The 18,852-nt window shown below is 50.5% G+C and overlaps 1 protein-coding gene across 7 annotated transcripts in view; it reads right to left on the bottom strand.

The window, feature by feature from the left end:
• Nucleotides 1-5,225: 5,225 nt before the first annotated feature.
• Nucleotides 5,226-18,852, bottom strand: part of ERN1 (endoplasmic reticulum to nucleus signaling 1) — a 78,003-nt gene continuing 64,376 nt past the window's right edge. For all 7 annotated transcript variants that reach the window (XM_038546864.1, XM_038546867.1, XM_038546870.1 and 4 more), the window contains 10 exons: nt 17,308-17,575; nt 16,475-16,565; nt 16,019-16,208; nt 15,133-15,232; nt 14,576-14,775; nt 13,958-14,105; nt 12,676-12,803; nt 10,887-11,010; nt 10,368-10,435; nt 5,226-9,811 (listed from right to left, as the gene is read on the bottom strand). In XM_038546864.1, coding sequence (XP_038402792.1) covers nt 9,599-9,811; nt 10,368-10,435; nt 10,887-11,010; nt 12,676-12,803; nt 13,958-14,105; nt 14,576-14,775; nt 15,133-15,232; nt 16,019-16,208; nt 16,475-16,565; nt 17,308-17,575 — 1,530 coding nt within the window. In that variant the 3' untranslated portion in view covers nt 5,226-9,598. The remainder of the gene's footprint in view (nt 9,812-10,367; nt 10,436-10,886; nt 11,011-12,675; nt 12,804-13,957; nt 14,106-14,575; nt 14,776-15,132; nt 15,233-16,018; nt 16,209-16,474; nt 16,566-17,307; nt 17,576-18,852) is intronic.

The following is an 18,852-nucleotide window of genomic DNA, read 5'->3' as shown; positions in this document are numbered from 1 at the left end:
TAAGAAATAAACCATAGGCATCATGGAGGGATCAAACCCAGAGATCTAACATCCTACTTTGAAAGTTCCAGAAAATAAAAACAGAAAATGGAGGGGAGATAATTATTTAAAAATGAGACAAGCCAATTTCTCCTGGCAGAAAGACACAAGCCGTTGAGCTGAAAGGACAGTGTTCCAGCTCAAGGAAATAAGACTGACGCGCAGTCATGTCTTTGGGAACAAGCAATAAGGAGATCCTCCCCAAAGTTTCCATGGAACGTACCCTGCTGGGGGTGGGAGGGGTGCTGGTGGTCTCTGACTGAGGGCTTGACCACCTTCCTTTGGGGAGCCAGTAGCTAAGAAAACCAGATGATGAGCCCTTCTTCTCACCCCCACTCTCAAGGAATGTGATGACCAGCTATTTCTCAGCCCTGGGGACTGGCTTGTGGAAACCAGGATTTTTAATTTTAATTATTTAGTTTAAAAAATATTTTATTCAGAGAGAGAGAGAGAGGAAGCACACAGGGGGAGAGGGAGAAGCAGACTCCCCACTGGGGAAGGAGCCCGATACCGGGCTCAATCCCAGGACCCTGAGATCATGACCTGAGCCAAAGGCAGACGCTTAACCAACTGAGCCACCCGGGTGCCCTGAAACCAGGATTTTAAAAAAGCATATGCAATATCATTCAAGTTTGGACTTAAAAACTGATATACATTTATTTTTAATAGGTGAGAGACACACCAAAGCATTAAAGGTACTTCTCTTATGAGCTTCCTTTCTATAATAAGCACTATGGTCTAGATCAATGAACTTGGGTTCTTGAACTTTGGGGTGTGCCCAAATCACCTGGAAATCAAAAAAAATGCAGAGGCCTGGGCTTGTTGAAGCAGGATAGGACCCGGGCCTGTGTAGGTTTCCCCTTTCCCACAACACGAAGCTGATATGATCAGAGTTCAAAAACCACTGACCTAGCTAAAAACTCTGAGACCTACAAACAACAGCGCTGGGTTTGTCATCCATCCTGTCTAAGAGGGTTTCCTTTCCAACCAACAAGCCAATATTGCCACCCAACCACTGAAAGTGACAAAACATGGCTCATGTGTTGGAAGGGAAAGCAATATTTGCTCAGCAATAGCTGTGGTTCACTGTCCTGATCCCTGTCTCCTCTCTCTGTAGCACCAGAATGACAAGGTGGGCTTCTGAGCCTCCTGGAGTAAAGATCAGACCCTCAGCCAGCTCCATGCTCATGGGGCCTAACCTAAATTATCCACCTTCTGCCCCTTATTCCCTGCCTTTGCTCCCCCTAAAATTGTCCAGGGGAGGGCATCTGAGTGGCTCAGTGGTTGAGCGTCTGCCTTCGGCTCAGGTAGTGATCCTGCGGTCCTGGAATCAAGTCCTGCATCGGGCTCCCCCCAGTGAGCCTGCTTCTCCCTCTGTTTCTCTCTCTATGTCTCTCAAGAATAAATAAAATCTTAAAAAAAAAAAAATTGTCCTGGGGAGAGTGGATGCTAACAAGAGGGACTCTCCTTCCCACCTTCACCCTCCTCTGGTCCCTGCCAACTAGATGTCCCAAGCCCTGGGAGTGACCACAATGAGCCCAACAGGCCCTGTGGGGTCAAGGGAAGGCTGTGTGTTTGCGGGCAGGGGGTGCTATTGCCCTGCCCCTCCCACCTTCCCTTGCCAGGTTCAGCCACTTTTCATCAGGGGTCACCCTGAGCACCGCTAACCATCAAACCATCAGGTGGACCACAGGTAACCACAGAAGCCAAGCGGGGCATTCAGTGATGGGGGAGGCAGGTGGGTGGGGGAGCAGCAGGCAGAGAATCCAACTTCTTTCCCCCCTCAGATTGTTGACAGCACGAACTTTTTAGCTGGCTTAAGTCACGAATGGCTCAGCACTGTCCTTCACCTTTCAGATGGCACGTAGTAGCCTTTTCTGGGATACTTTCTTTTTAAAAAAGATTTTATTTAATCATGAGAGACACAGAGAGGCAGAGACTTCGGCGCAGAGAGAAGCAGGCTCCCCATGGGGAGCCTGATGTGGGACTCGATCCCAGGACCCTGGGATCATGACCTGAGCCGAAGGCAGATGCTCAACCACTGAGCCACCCAGGTGCCCCTTTTTGGGATACTTTCTACCAAAGTGTTAGTCAAGATGGTGTCAGCTGGGCTGCAGTAATTAACCCAGACATCTCAGTGGCTCAACACATGTGGGTTTGTTTATTTATCTATCTATTTATTTATTTAGCTGATGAGAAGTCTGTTGTAAGCCAGGTGACTTTTCAGGACAGCTTGCCTTCTGGGTGGTGACTGCACGATTCAGGTTGTTTCCATTTTGTGTCTTCTCAATACGTGGCCTCCACGATGGCCCATCACTGTTTCAGTGAAAAAGAGAGCTGGAGGGTTGTGCCCCAGCTCTTCAATGCTTGTCAGAATGCCAAGCCACTCACCTTCAATGCCACTCAGAAGTGGCACATATTGCTTCCACTGCCACCCACTGGCCAGTTAGTCACGTGCCCCAAACTAATTTTTAGGCGAGGCCGGGAAAGTCCTCTTCCTAGGAATCCAGAAAAAGGACAATAAAATAAAATAAGAGTTGATGAAAACATTCTCTCTGCCACTCTAAACCTCATTTTAAAAAGATTAAAGGCAATAATTTGAGATTCCTGTTAGTACATGGTTCTTTTTGGTTTTGTTTTTTTCAGTAGGCTCCGGACCCAACATGAGACTTGAACACACGACCTTGAGATTAAGAGTCACACGCTCCACAGACGGAGCCAGCCAGGTGCACCTGCCGTATATAGTATATGAAAAGCCCCTGAGTGGTGTTGCGGTGAATAGGAAATCTGTCTTTCATCCATCATTGCCCAAGTTATTTTTGTCATCGAGCCCTTTTTCTAAGCGCAATATTCCTTGGAACTGGTCCTTGGAACTGGTATACTGAAGCGCAAACTTGTCCTAAGTAAGTCAACTATGGCTTGTTTTAACCACTCGTAGTGCACCTGTGCCTGCAACACCAGACGCCCCTGGCAGGATCCCAGAGGACACCACCCCAGCCACCCTCCTGTCGTCAACAGCTCCTTTGCGGAGCCTCCCCTCCCCACTTCCTGTGATTCACACCCGGTCAGGCAGCCTTTTCCAGGAACTTATGGTGGCCAGGGGTGGGCCTCAGTCACAGATGCTTATTGAGAAGGGACCGGAGTTCAACTTCCGACCCAAGGAAGAATTTATTCCCTATATAAATTTATTCCTCATCCTAAAATGTTCAGGATGATGCCCTTCCCCTCTATTGGGTTCCTCCAGAGGCCCAGTGCTCACTCACTTGCCAAGCCTCCTCTGGCATCGTGGGGGCAGGTCAAGCTCCCGTTGGGACCATGTTCCCCACGAGGCCGGCCTAAATCCTCTGGAGCATGAGAGCAAAGCCAGTTCCTCATGTGACAGACGTCTGAGGTCCCAACAGCTCTCCCTTCAAGTGTCTGTGACCGTTTCCAAGCTCCTCACGGCCCTGCCCTCCACCCCCAACCCCATCGTCATCTTTTGGGTTTGAGCTCGGCCTTCCAGCTTCTTGAGATCTTCTGGAACCTCGATGGGCAGAGTCCCGTTGGCAATCAGGCACTCTTTCTAGGTTTGTGTTGCCAGCAGGCAAACCCAATGAGCGTCCTTCCGTGGTTTCATCCAAATCACTGAGCAGGCCTGAGTGAATCTGGAAAGGCAAAGGTTGGGGAGGGCAGGGAAGAACACCTACTGGGCTCACTCGCCAACCCTCTCAGAGGCCAAGTTCACTCAGCTACTGTCCTGCTGGCCCAGCCTCTTCTGTTTCTGGAACCTGCTCCCTCTACCCCATGCCATCTTTTATTATGGTTCTCCAGGGGCTGCCACGTTCTTACCAGCTCTGCTTCCTCCACCAACAGCTAACTGGCCCAGACACAAGCTCATCGCCTGAACTGTGGCCTTGGCAAAGGGTCTAGTCAGTGTCTCCCTAAAGCGAAAGATGTTGCATGTTTTTGGTCTGAAGGGAAATGTTGGTTGGCAAGGGGAGAGAAATAAGGCTGGCGTGTGATTAGGGCACAGGGTGCCCCGGCACAGTGCCTGGCCCAGTGGGAAGGGCAGACAGGCGGGGCTGTTAGTTGGCTCTTCATGAGCTCTCGGAGCTCAGGCACGCATCCGGCACAAACGACAGATGGGACAAATAACGAAAAGAGTACAAGTTAGGTGCCTTTGCTGATGAAATGCTGCCCTTGCACATTTACTTAATGGAACGTATCAAACATTCAGAGAAAAGCACCCTCTTTGCTGCCCAACACTGACCCAGCAGGCCCAACAGCAAACCCTGCCTCGGTGGTCCAGAACCACAGCCCTGGACGTGCCAGTGCTCGACTACCTGCTGGCCTCCCTCCTGCGGACCTGCACCTCTGTTCTCAGAGGCACTAAGGGTGCTGCTCTCTGTCCCCCTCCCTGGCCTGGGCCGGTTCAAAATGTGGCCCCTGCTCTGACTTAGCAGCTCTCTAGGGAACCCAAGAGCTGTTTCTTGCCAAGTGGCAAGAGGCAGCGAGCAGGCCTCTCAACAGCGTCCTGCAGCCCCTCGAGCTCCCTTGGGTTGGGGTGGGCCCAAGACACAGAGCTTCAGGGGTGGGGGCCCACAGTCCTCAGGGACGCTCCTGGTATCCTGCCGAGGCAGGGGCATGGGGTGGTGGCAGGCAGGGAGAGGGAGCCAGTCCCAGGGCTTTGTGAGTGCTCCCTTCCCGTGAGGCAAGAGAAGGAACCTCCTCTGCTCTTCCACCAGATGGAATGGGGGAAGGAAAGGAAGCAGCACACTGGCAGGATTCTAAATTCCAAGCAGACTGGCCTCTGGGCTCATTCCTCGGCGTGTGGATAGATGGATTATGTGTCCGACACACTCAGATCCTGGCCTTCCCAGCCCTGCGCTGGCCGAGTTACTGAAGTGGTTTTAACCCCTTCATGGGCTCCATGGTCCAGCATCCTCCTCACTGTCCCCCTCCCCAAACTCTGCTGGAGTCTCATTCTCACCATGGGGCATTTCGGTCCCAACCTGGCCAGCTTCCTGGAATTCAGCCCAAACCAATTCTTCTAAGGACTCTGGACAGTATTTCAAAGAACTTTATCCTGCAGCCACCAAGGAGGACATCCCAGCCCCTGGACAGGCAGCGCGTCCCTCCTACTCGTCCTCCTACAGCCAAGAAGACAGCTGGGAGTGACCCCTTGTCCTCAAGAAGACGAAGCCGACTTTCAGGTCTAAAACTATCTTTATTTGTGGTTGGCGCCACATAAGACGCCATCATCAATCAGCAGAATTATAAAACTGTACAGGAGGTACAAAAATAGGCTGTTTAACTTAGATAATTACCCTCACATCAAGCTTTAAAAATACACATAAAAATTGTACAATCTGGCAGTTTATAAAATATAAAGCTAAAAAGAGGATTGTAGGTTCACAGAGAGGATTCTATCACACAATTAACACATACCCATTAAACAACCGTCCACAGAGAAGACACAATGGCACAGAATTTGTTTTAAAAAAAAAATCACTCAGAAATGAAAATTCTTACCCTGACCAAATTTTTCACCCTTTAATGATAAAACTACTGTGAGGCGTCCATCCTGTGGAAAAATCCAGTATAACTTTTCCTTTTCCAGTTTTAGAGTGGTCAGGGGTGTGTTGTCCAAAACAAATCTGATGTGCTTTAAAAGCCAAGTGCAATTATAACTGGATATATTTCAGAGTAAAAATTAAATAAATATAAATAGGTTAAATAAATAGATCATTGCAAAAAGAACACTACGTAAGGTCTGCATCTGAGAATGCTTCTTGTTGACTGGTAATGCTTTCTAGGTAAGTGGGGACACCCCCGTCACAGCTTTTGGGATACTGAAAAGGAACACTGTACCCACCAAAGACAGGGCGAGGTGAGTGGGCTGGGGACTTTGGCCGGAAGTGTAGGTTAAGGCTGCCCCCGTGGGAGGCTCATTGCAGATGTGTTGTGGTTGTCCAATGAATACAGAAAGGATTTACATGCTAATACAAGAAACTGGAACCAGGGTTACCCATGGGGAAATCAATGTTTCATAAAGAATACAAAGTACAGGATGGAGGGATATTTTGTTTTAAAAGATACTGGTCCAGCCTTGGAAGGCAGAACTGTGGCTCATCTGTACGGGACACTCAGTGACTTTCTTCCAGGAAAGGCCCAGTGCCAGGCCTAAGAGGGACTACTCCAGGATGGTGAACGAATCAGCAAGGAAAAGACACAGGGATATGTGAAGAAAAGGGATTTCGGAAACTAAATGAGCAGAGAGAAAGCTAAAGCGAATTCAAAGAGGCTCTTTACAGGTGTGCTGTGCTCCCTCTCCCAGCTCTTGTGGCACGGAAGGCAGAAGTAGAAGCGGCCTTCCTTCCTCGAGGACCTGGAGCCTGAGGATCCGATCACCAGAGCTGGAGAATGAGAGCGGACTCAGGAAACCCACACCTGGCCAGAGTCCACCTTCTAAAAGAGACAGCGGCCAAGAGGAGAAAGGCCTACAACCCAGAGGCCCCCCATTCTGGGAGAGGTCAGATCAGCAGCCAATTCATCTTGCACTGCCGTGAGAAAGAAACGCAACGGTAAACAAATCGCATTCACACAAACCCTACCAAAAGCGGATTCTGATCAAGACCTCTCCTGTAGAGTTGGTAGGAAGAGAATACTTTGCTGGCCCACTGACCCGTGGATCTTCCACTACATGTTAACAGGTCAGAGTGAGTCTCACTGGCAAGAGCCTCGGCGGCTATGGCACGGAGAGGAGGGAGGAGAGTCCCTCTGCACCCGGGGTTTGAGGTCAGCCACTAGCTGATTAAGTGACTTACCACGGACACCAATGACTCCCCAAAGTGCAAGTGCTCTGAGGCCTTAGTGACGCGTGAGCTCTTGATAAACTGAAGTTAAAAAGACTCCAGGAGCAACAAGAGAAACTCTGGCAGGTGTGCCAGAGGCAGATGCAACACAGGCTTCACCACAGGATTTAGTGACAGCTTCCCCGGGATTCCCAACAGACGTGGCCACATTCTGTTATAAAAATGACGATAGTGTACTTCTGAGAAGTCACACAGCCTTCCAGGAATCGTGCTAAAGATCAAACAGCTCCGCTGTGACAGGATGCCTGAGGCTGCAGAACCCTGTTCCAGCAAAGGACAGAGACACTTTATCACGGTGCTGAGCACAACAGGAAGCCCGAATTCTAGAGACTAGAATGAGATGTGAGAGACGCTGCCCGAGGTGTGCTCATGACAAGCGTCCACACGAGACCTCTTCAAACCACTCGAGGGACCGTGGAGGGACCAGATTCCTAAAAGTAACAGAGAGAAGACCGATGGAGGATGGCTTCTCGTCGTCCCTGTCACCCTTACGGAAGCAGAGGTTTTGCCGGTCTCGGTCACCTCCGAGTCCCCAGCACCCGGGATCCCGCCTGGCTCACTCAGCGAGGACTCAAAATAAAATACATTGAGTACATGAGTTTGAGAAGGTGGGTGGTTAGAAACAAAGACGATAAGCAGCAAAGGAGTTAAAAACCAGTTGCCTGGCGACAAGCTGGGCCCAAACAGGGAGAGGACACAAGCCCCGGGCAGCCAGAAGTGACCTGGCAACCCTCCCAAGGACACCATTCAGCCGTGAGACCAAAGCAGCACAGAGCCGACAGCCCGGTCCACAGCTTATGGCACCTTCTCCACCTGACTGCCGGGGGTGGGGGGGGGGTGGCCATCACCACTCAGGCCCAGCAGCAAAGTGACCGCAGGGCCATAGGGACAATGGTGCGGATGCATCAGAGAGGGGGAGGGCAGGCATCTGGCCATGTTCCTGAAAAACAGGCAGCGTAGCAGAAGACGCCGTGATGCCAGCCAAAAACCGCCAGGGTTCCAAGGTCTGCGTGAGGTAACGGATGAGGTTTAAAGATGTAGGATGATGTTAATTTAAGAGGAAAAAGTGACTTCAGGCATTCTGAAAGGAAGGGAACTGAATTCTCCAAAGACAGAAGGGGACCTTTGGACGAGTGGCCCACAGGCAAACCCACCACCGGAAAGCATCTCACAGAAGAAGCAACAGCGAGTCGAGTCGTGGGTCAGTCAGTAGCACCCCAACTCCTGAGCGGAGTCTCCGAGCTCACCAGCGCTGAGCGAGGCGCCGTGATCCACTCACCCGGCTGGACGAAGGACATGGGGGACATCTCTTTACACTGTACCCTGATCACATTTAACCGCTAAGGCCTCTCGGTAGAGAAAAGACAGGAATTTTGGACTGAAACTAAAGCTAAAAATCATACTAATTTTAGCAAAAAAAAGATGGTAGTGACATAATTTAGGGAATATTACTTTGAAGTTGTTTAATGGATGTACATAGCCTTGCTATAACGTTTTACCCTCCAGCATCAGAGCGTGTTCTGAACGTGAACGCTCTTTCTGGAGGGGATGGAGACTTTTGGTATCACACAAAATAGAAACCGTATTATGTGTCTTGCCTTTATCTTCTTCACAAGTAAGCTCCAAGGTCAGCTTACTTATGCTAACGTAGCATTCTACAGTATGATCAAAATATAAAGTTATTAAAATCTGCCAAGAGAAACATAAAAGCCTGCCCACGAAGCAGGTGGTAACCCTGGTCTCAGCGCCCAAATACGCTGGCCTGTCTTGCTGGCTCCAGGGACGGAGGAGCTTCATTGCCCACTTGCTGGCCCGGGACTCTTCCAGGGTAGCTGTGTCCCATTTGGCCTGCTCCCCTCTGGTCCCCAGTAGGCCTGTTCCTGCCAGGTGCTGCTCTCCTTTATGGGGAACTTATTACTTCTTTCCCCAAATGCTCCTAAACATCCCCCAGAATCCACCAAAGGTCACCAAAGCACTGGGCTATACAGGCTCAGGACAGAGCATCCTCTTCATTTCTAAGAGATCTGCAGACACGGCCTCGTCTTCCAGTCTGTGTTGCTGACCTGCTCCAACGCTGCACCCCACACTCGAAACTCTCACTGCCCCGAAGGAACTCTGATTAGAGTGACCTGGGACTCTTGGGGCACGTTTGTGATGAGAGGCATCACCAATCCCCGGGAATCACCCCTCTGAACAACTTCCTTCTCCTCAGCACTCCTCGCCTCTGGAGCCCCACTTCAAGCAGAGGCTGCACCTGGTGCATCTCAGCTTAGCTGGTCGAGGAAAGATGTCCCACATGCAGGGAAAACTCGGGATTCCCTCCTTGCTCTTCCTCAACAGGCCCACAGGTGGATATCAAACAGGAAGTTTAAAAAAAAAAAAAGGTGTAAGTCTGAAGCCAGTGAGTCCAGGAGAAGGTGGAGGATGCTTCTTTCGCTGCCTCTGGGATGGGCCCTCCTTGACTGAGGACCCGCCATGTAAAGCTTTCATGGCCAGCATCTTCTCAGCCCCCTACAGGTCAGAAGGGGTCATGGTTCCCACTTCCGGGGACGGCATCATCCCCTGCGGGCTGCAGGGCGGGCAGCTCAAGGCACTTGGTTTGGGAGCCTGGTTTCCCTGCGAAGCTGGGAGGCGTCAGGCTCAGACACATAGAGACCAGGCCCTCAGTGACAGCTGGGGCCACCAGAATGGAGGGCCATCCTGGCTCAAAGGGTGTCTGGAGTCACTGGAGGCCGAGTGTCCGGGGGCTCGTGGAAGTAGTAGGGCTGGAAGAGCCTCTCATGGCTGCAAGGCTCCATGGCCCGGTAGGTGTGGGAGAGCAGGTGGGGGAAGCGGGACGTGAAGTAGCGCACAAAGTCATCAGGGAGGGAGCCCAGTGTCTCCCGCACCTCCGCGGGGAGCTCCCGGTAGTGGTGCTTCTGTAAACACGGGGACACATAGACACAGAGGTTAGCAGGTGGAAAGCCCAGGGAACACTGGTAGAAGACCCTCCTACTATTCATGGGACGGAGGATGCTGGCTGGTTCTCTGTTGAGGAGAAAATGCTCACGTACCCAGCAGTGCGTCAGCCCACCTTACCTCCTTCCCCTCAGTCCGGTGGAGGCCTCAGAGCAGAGTTAGGCCCAGGGCTGGGGAGGCAGGAAGGAGCTTCCCTACCAGAGTGGCCCTACTGCTGGCCAGGCTTGGGGGACAGGGGGAAGGTTCCCATAAAGGGAGTTTATACGGTGCTGTATTAGGTAGGGACAGGGCCCATCCAAATCAGCAGAGACCACAAATGACACCAGCATCCAAGAGCCTGCTTCCCAGAGCAGAACTCCTCACCTCCACATCCCGGAAGAGAAAACTTGCCTAAGGGAATAAGTTGCCCCTGCAAGGTGCAAATTCTAGTATGAATGGAAGGATCCAGAGAGAATAGAAAGGAGGAAGGCAGCTGTACCCCTATGCCTGGGCCCACCAGGCATTCGTGCCCCTTACCTTGTTTCTCATGGCTCGGAGGAGGTCTCGAACGGAGCCGCCTTTATAGGTTCTGAATTTCCGCAAATCTAGGAAAAACACAAGGAATGCAACATAAGAAACACATTCCTAAAGAAGAAAACTCCTGGGGCTCCTGGGTGCCAAGCGATCAGACTGAAACACAACATAACTGCACCAAACTTGTGGCTCACAGGAGTGGGTCCCCCAAAGTGAGCCTGAGGGCAGCACCAGTTTGAATTCCACCTTGTGGCTGCACCCACAGTCACGCATAACTACTAAGCACATGGCACCTGTCACTAACCTGTCATTTGAAGAGACAAAAATGAAACCCACATCAGCGTAATGGGGTGATTTGTGCCCGAACCCCAGAGAACACACCCACGAAAGCCTCAACTCTGTGAGGGGGAATTCAGAGCCCAAACGGCCTGAGCTACTACTTCCATGTTCACTTCTTAGAAATGGTTGCTGCTCCTGAAATGTTTCTGCCAAAGCGTACTGTCGGGGCTTTGGCGCGGTCACCTGTCTGCAGGGGGACGGTGATGTTCTCCCTCCAGTCCATCTTCACCACAGATCTCCCGCCCCGCTCCAGCTGCTTCACTATCGGGCCGTCCAGGGATTCCTTCTCTATTCGGTCGCTCACGTCCTGGGAGGGTGACACGGGAAGTGGATGATGGTCAATGTGTAGAGAACCAGAAGCTGGAGGAGTGACATGCCAAGTCACATAATGGTCACTGCCACATGAGCCTCCAGCCCAAGCTGAAGCCTGCCTTGGGACTGGCAGCGAACGTTCTGCCTCTGTCCCTCCTGATCCAGCAACCTCTCCCCTGGGAGCAGCCATGTCTATAGCTTGCTGGGGAGAGACCCACACAGACCATCTCCGTGACAGAGAGGGGTGTCACACCTCTCCATGAACCCTCATGCCTCCTCCACGTCTCACTCCATGCATACCTATCACATTCCACATGAGCCGTATATGCAATCTGTGTTCATCAATGAACCAACAACAACACAACAACACCACCAGCTCAATTTTGATTTGCATCTTGTGATTTTCTGTTTACCCAGGGAAATTGGACACGCTGAGATCCATAGCCAGTCATCACTTGTCATGCAAACAGAAAAGACAGATAAGCCCTCTTTTAGAGGAGGAAAGCTGCTGATAAGAGTGTGGGCTCTGGAGGCCCTGCCCAGGACTTGAACCCTGCTCCATGTCTGAGGGAGCACAAGTTCCAACAGCTGAGGAAATGGAGTGACAGGCCCCACACGTGTTAACACTGCACAGACTCACTGAGCACAGTCTTTTCTTTCTTTGATAAAGATGAAGCCAGATTGGCTGACTCTCAGACTTACAACTGCTAGAGGAAAGCCCTGGAGGGATTAGATCGTCACCTTGGATACTCTGGGGACATACACTTCCACCACAAAGCCAGTACCGCTACTTGATATGGTGGGAAGCGGGTGTGTTCACAAGATACAGGACTTAGAGAAACTAAGAGTTTAAATCCCAACCCTTGGTGGGCTGGAAGTCCCTTTGTGTGAGCTTTATTCCTGTTCTACACCTTGTCATCATCAAAGGAACACGGCTAGTTTTCAGAAGTCCTTTGATTGAGGACACCTGACCTCAGAACTGTCATGTTATGACCCAAAACACAGCGACCAATCCTAATGCTACCCATGCCCACTGCTGCCATGGGAAATGACATGAAACCCTCCCCTGCCCCAACCATCCAAATACTTACCAAGCACCTGCCATGTGACAGGCAGGCAATGACCCAGGCAGTGGAAACACAGCAATGAACTGAAAATCAGCTACTACCTGCCCTCAAGGAGCTTACATGCCGGAGGCTTCACCACAACCAAGGCTCTAGTCACACTCCAGAACAGTTTGAGGGTCACTCCTAAACTCAAGCTTCACTCCGACCTAGAGCCGGTAGGAAAAGCACTGCTCCTGTGTGCCTGCTTTTCAAAGCTGGTGTGTTGGGTAGGAGGTGTTCAGACGAGCTATGCTGAACTGATACCCGGGAGGGCTCTGAGAAACATGTTCCCTTTCCACAAAGCCACTGGCAGGCAATACCACTAAAGCCTTAAAACAGCCAAACTACTGATGGAGCTCATATCTACTGATCCTATGGTTTAACGTCTCAGAATCAACCTTAAGCAAAAAGAAATCTGGACAGAAATTGGGTAAAAGAGGATAGAAAGACTTCAATATGTCTTTTGTTATAATTTTTTAAATCTGGAAGAAGTCACATGAAGGCTTTAAAAACAAACAAACAAACAAAAAAACCCAAAAAACCAAGAGAACTACCTGAAAGAACTGGAGCTGCTTTTCCAGGCTCCAGAAGAACGGATGTTTTAGCACATGCTTTGCAGAAGGGCGTTTCTGAGGATCCATTGCAATCATCTTCTCTATTAATTCCCGGGCAATGACATCTTCTACAAAGAAGGAAGATAAACAAGTAACTCACTATCACTGGCCTACGGTCACAATAACATACCCGAACCTTAACAGCACACGTGCCTTTTGATTTAAGATTCTACTGACAGGAGCTTGTTGCAATAACATTAATTAAGAACTTGCACAGGGATGTCTGGGTGGCTCAGCGGTTGAATGCCTGCCTTCGGGTCAGGGTGTGATCCCAGAGTCCTGGGATCGAGTCCCACATTGGGCTCCCTGCATCTGCCTATGTCTGCCTCTCTCCCCGTCTCTCATGAATAAATAAAATATTAAAAAAAAAAAAACTTGCACAAACTTCAGCTGATAATGGGTGTCCTCAAAGCACAGTCTTTGAAAAGGAGTAATTGGAAATATCCACTATCAGAGGCTCCGGTAACAATGCCTCCAGGTCTGGGCTGTGCTCTTAAAATGATACCCAGGTGGAGCACTGGTCAACATGGAGAGATATTCAATAGCATGTACTATTTAACTGCATGTTTTACAAAAGGATGCGTTCCCGTCTAATTGGATGATTAAAATAAGATGTACAAAGATACTCATAGCATCACTGTGTAATGGAATTGTAGGTCTTTATGCTAACCTATTTTTTCTACAGAGAATAAGGAAAATTAATCCATGAGTAAAAGAATACTTTTTTCTCTAAAGATTTTTATTTATTGGGAGAGAGAGAGAGAGAGAAAGAGAGAATGTGCATGTGTGCACTTGTGAGCAGAGGGAGGGAGAGAGGGAAAGGGAAAATCCTAAGCAGACTCCACACTGAATATGGAACCCAACAAGGAGCTCGATCTCATGATCCTGAAATCATGACCTGAGCTTACATCAAGAGTCAAATGCTTAAATGACTGAGCCACCCAGGTCCCCAAAGATCCCCCAAACCTTGCCCAGGTTACACAGGTAATTGGGTGACCTGAAGGAACCTCAGAGCTGCCTGGCTTTAGGAGAAGATGCTCCAAGGCAACCTACCCAACCTCCTACCAGCTTTAGAATGAGTCAGCAATTCACTGAGGCCCACAGGGCAAGCAGATGGAATGAAGGGCCTCTGGGGTCACAGAGCCAGCACCTCCCAGGCCACAGGGGCCACCTAGGCAGCTGGGGTAGCTGCTGCACCCTCCTGTCCTTGCTGCCCGCTCACCGTGTTTCTCAGGATGTAAGCAGTCGAGGTTGTAGGCACCCAGGAGGATGTTGGCCTGCCGCTGCAGGGACTTGCCAAAAGGGTGGCTGCCCTCGGATATCACATAGTAAAAGACACAGCCCGCAGAGAAGATGTCCACTGTATAGGTCTGAAAAGAGATATAGGGTGTGAAAGGCCTTCTGGAGAATTCTCCCTCTCACTCAGCTATAGCAATGAGGATGGGAGTGTTGCTGCTGCTTCTCCCACCTTGAAAGGGTCTCGGGAGACCCAACTAGCATGCTGGAAGTGGCCAGAGCAGCATCAGCACCCTTCTAGGGCTGCGTGAGTTTTGGGTGCACAGCAGGGAACGTGGGCTCTAGAGCTGAATGGCTGGGGCTGGAAGTGATGGGAAAAGCTGAGGGGAGCAATTACCCACATTTGTCCCTTTCATTCGTCTGAACGGGAGACTGTATGGAAAGTGCCAGCAGCATGCTGTTCATGTAGAAGCTCTTTGAAAAAGAAACGTCATTCTCCAGCTACAAGTGCCAAAGCCCCTAAGTCTTGAATTTGGAGGCTGTCACTCCTGAAGATGCATGGGGCTGGTCCTGAGGCTTTTCGAGGGCTGTGCCCAGTACTCACCGGGTTGTCCTTGCAGTCTTCACTCAGCATCTCTGGAGCGATCCAGCCTTCTGTGCCCGGGACTCCTGAGCGGCGGCTGAAACTGTGTCTGCCTACCGCCAGCTTCTTGCAGAGGCCGAAGTCAGAGATCATGGCCTTGATCCTGCCATGTGCGTTGGGCATGGAGAGGAGAATGTTGTGGGGCTTCAGGTCTCTGTGAACTAATGTAACACTCCAGATTAGCTCCACGTTTACCGTGAGTAATGTCAGGGAGTACACCCTTCTCAGACTCCCAGCAGACCTGCTGCCACCTCTAAGGGTTCTGGTCTGCGACTATAAAAGATTTCTCCTCACGTTCTTATTGTTAAAAGACCACCTAAAAACCCCACATGCATAGAGCAGTGAAAGAAAGATTCTCAGCAGGGGCAAGGACCACCCTAGCAGGTCAGCTACTGCTACTACCACCACTGTTGCTGCTGCTGCTGCTGCCGCCGCCGCCGCCACCGCCGCCGCCGCCACCACCACCACCACCACCACCCCAACCCCGGGGTGTAGCCTGGTAAAGGGAAGCTTCTCACCGATGTTGAGGGAGTGCAGATGGGCCAGACCAGAGGTGGTCTGCTGCAGCAAGGTGATGGGCTCCAGGCCGAGGTGGGCAAAGTCCTTCTGTTCCACGTACTGCAAGAGACACGATGGCCAGGTCATGCGCAAAGTGCTAAGGGATGGGCCCCTCTGCACACACAGCACTTTCTTTCAAGTGATTCAATTTTATTTAGAAAAGTCCTGCCTGCAGGTTTTTGCTTTAGTTAATGTTCGGGATTAGGTCAGCTCATTTTCTTTGATCCTATTTTAAGAAAGAGACAGGAAGTTTTACTGACAACATTCTCTGCCCAAATCTACATCTGCCACCAGACTTTCTCCTGAAGCCATAGGCTAGCTTAAATAAACACAAGTTCCAATAGACTAGTGTACAGTGATAAAGGGAAGAGGACAAGGAACTCAAGTCCATTGCAAGTGAAACCAGCTGATACCAAGATAGGTTGATGGTGAGCCTGGAAACAGAGCAAAAGGTGTTCACTGGATGATCTCAATGTGCTGACTCCTCAGCCAGTAACCTGCAAGCCCACACCAGCCCTGATTGGTGATGAGAACAACTGCGAACCCTTCCAGAACAAGGGGTTCCTGGAGGCAGAGGGAGAAGATACAAACTGCGAGCAAACACTGCCCCACCCAAGTAAAGCTGGGGTGCTAAAATGCTCTCCATTTTGATGGTTTGTGGTCAAATGGGCATGTGCCCCTGTCAAATGCACCACAGTGTTCATTTAAAGGAGTGCATTGTGTTGTAACTTCAATAAAGTGAATATGAAGAAGTAAAAGAGGAAGAAATTGCAGTCCCTCAAGCCACCATGGTTGGGAGGAGGGAGGCTGCAGTGGTGATGGCAGAGCTGCCTCTGGGGCACCCACCTCCTGCAGGGTGGCTGCACACAGCTCGATGGCAATGTACTGGAACTGCCGGTCCCTCTCTGTGCAGAAGTAACGAATCACATTGGGGTGCTCATCTGATTCTCGAAGCAGCTGGACTTCACGATCAGCGAAACTAAAACACTCGGGGAGGATCCTCTTGACGGCCACGTCGCGGTTGTCAAACATGCCCCTGAGGATGAGGATCAGGGGTTGGTTTGGAGAGGCAAGCCAAGCAGTAGATAGGAGACCCACAGACCCACAGTATTCCTCATCCTGTGACGCAGCTACCTTGTGAGCTTCACAGCCCTGACCAACCACCAGGCGGCTATCACTTCCTCCTCGGAGGTAAACTCCTCCTTCTTGGTCACTGCACTCCTCTGGAGCCTGACATGCTACCTGTAAGCTGACAGGTACTCGGACAGGAGGGGAAGTTATAGAGCTCTCCAATCCACTCACCGGTACACAATTGTGCCCTCAGCTCCATGACCCAGCACGTCCTTGGGACAGAATGAAATTTTCCCAACTATCACCATGCTGGTTTCCTCATCTGGGACAAAACAGGAAGAAATTGTTTTAAACAAACATAACCTAAAACACTTTGAGGCTAGAATGGTGCCAGCTTCTTGAGCTCTGATTCAGATATGGGATCTTGCAGGCTGTCTGTTCCCAGCCCTTGGTAAGCAAGAGCCGGCGAGGTCTACTCCCCACTGACGCCCAGGGCCATGCCCCCACCTCCCTCCTGCTTTCTGCCCCCTGTTCCTGCCCCTGCATTACTGTCAGGAGATGGACTCTCCACAGATCCACCAGCGTTTTGCACCTGAAGCCTTCAGGGAGTGGCAATGGGTGTGCAATAGAGACTGGGGGGAGCCTCCAGGTTGAAACTAGGGCTCAGGTCTCTTGCAATAGCTCTGCATCCATCCCCTCAGAGTATCGCCTTGATAGCCAGTCTGAGCCAACCTCCCCGAGGAATGGGGATCGCCACCGGCAGCCCTCAGGAACGTTCTCAAGCCAGATAGCCAGGACCTCTGGTCAGCAGCAACTGTCTGCTCTTACACAGCAAGATGGAGGGAGGGCAAGGTAGTCCCCAAAAGGCCCCCTGAAGGGGCAAGGCCCTGGGATGGCGTGGAAGTCCAGCTGTTGGAGAGGGAATTAGGTGAGAATACAGTGCACTCTCAGAAATGGCACCCCATAACCCCATTGAGACTCCCCGGGAGGACATGGAACTTTAAGGTCCTCAGGCCATATTCAAATGAAAGAGAAAACACCACCAAAACAGCAACTGGCTTTACCCTCATCGTCCTGTTCCAGAAAGGGGCTGCTGCCAGCCTTGGAGGCAGAGCCACTGGAGTGGAGGGAGTGGTTAGAGGCTCTGGGGGATGTGTTGGGGCTGCTGGTGCCTGAGCTCTCCGAGTACAGGCCGGACGAGTCCAAGAGCTCAGCATCCTGAGCCACATCTCCGGGTGGATGGAAGGGCAGCTGCTGCTGTTGCAGGAGCTGGATTTTCTCTAGTTCCTTCTGGAACTGCTGGTGCTGGAGCTGCTGCTGCTGATGCATGCTCTGGGAAGAGAAACGCACATCCAGACAAGTGCAGCCTGATCCCTGGGACACAGGCAGTCTGGCAGGAAGAGGCTCCCTATGGCAGAAGAAGCAGGTACCCTTTATGTGACCCCACAGGTGGGCCAAAACCAGTGAGAAGGCACAGGAGGCAGGAGGGTTCAGTGACTGGGGATCTTCTTGCCAGTTAGGATTTCCTAGGACAGCCCCTCCCTGTTGGAGGGGCCTGGCAGGGGCAAGAGGGAGGATGCTGCTGTAGGTGGAGGCTGGGCCAGATCAAGGTGGGTGAGGGGGTGGGGGGTGTCCATTCAATTATAAAATTCTGGGACTTTTATGAAGGTCTAGGAGTTGTTACAAAAATGAAACCAAACAGAGCATGGTAGATACAGGAAGACCTGGGGTTGCTCTCTATTATGGTTGTACACTTGATAGAGACTAGCAGAGAGATGGTCACCAATACAGGCAGGAAGCAGCTGGGGCTCCCAGCCTCACAGCCAGAACACAGCTGAAACATGTGGTCTGGCCAAGGTCCCACTCCCCCCATTTCATCACGCTGCCTTCCCCACTCCCCTCTCATCTATTCTGGAAAATCTGTTCCATCATAATTTGAAGTAGTAGTGATCCACGATTATTACTACCTGTGTGTGGGAAAGGCCCTGAAGGGATGGGTTTGAAGCCAACAGCCCCTGGGACTCTTCTGGCTCTCGTGTACACCCCCACTCTCTCTCTCTGAACTTGAGTTCAAGTCCTGGAAATGCCATACACCTTGGAAAACCTTGAGTAATCTTGGGAAAGTTCTTTAACTTCCTAGAGCTTAGCTTCTTCATCTGTGGGTAGGGCACAGTAATAACAACCTCACAGAACTGTGTGAGGTAAAATATAAATATTTTTGTTATATATATATTTATAATCTATATACTTATAAATTATATATTTATCATACATAAATATAAAATATACATTTCATATAAGTATGTTTTATATATTTTTATATATATAAAACAACATAGGTGAACCCCTTCGCACAAATGGAAGGGTTTGTCATTCCCATTCCTGGATGGGACATGAGCTTTCTGGGCATTAGTATTCTAAGGTGATGACATTTCAGTGCTCTGAGCAACCTGATGAAGGAATATTCTAGAATGTTTTATCCAACCAATAACCTATTCAACTATGTAATTTTAGCTCACTCATTTCCAACTAGAAAGTGGAAGGGATGCCACCTCTTTCACTCTAGCTGGTATCTCTAACAGGCAGTTTGTAAGGGAGGAAAGTAAACT

Source organism: Canis lupus, chromosome 9 (assembly GCF_011100685.1).
Source record: "Canis lupus familiaris isolate Mischka breed German Shepherd chromosome 9, alternate assembly UU_Cfam_GSD_1.0, whole genome shotgun sequence".
Classification (NCBI taxonomy): Eukaryota; Metazoa; Chordata; class Mammalia; order Carnivora; family Canidae; genus Canis; species Canis lupus.
This window is presented reverse-complemented; position numbering and strand designations above follow the sequence as displayed.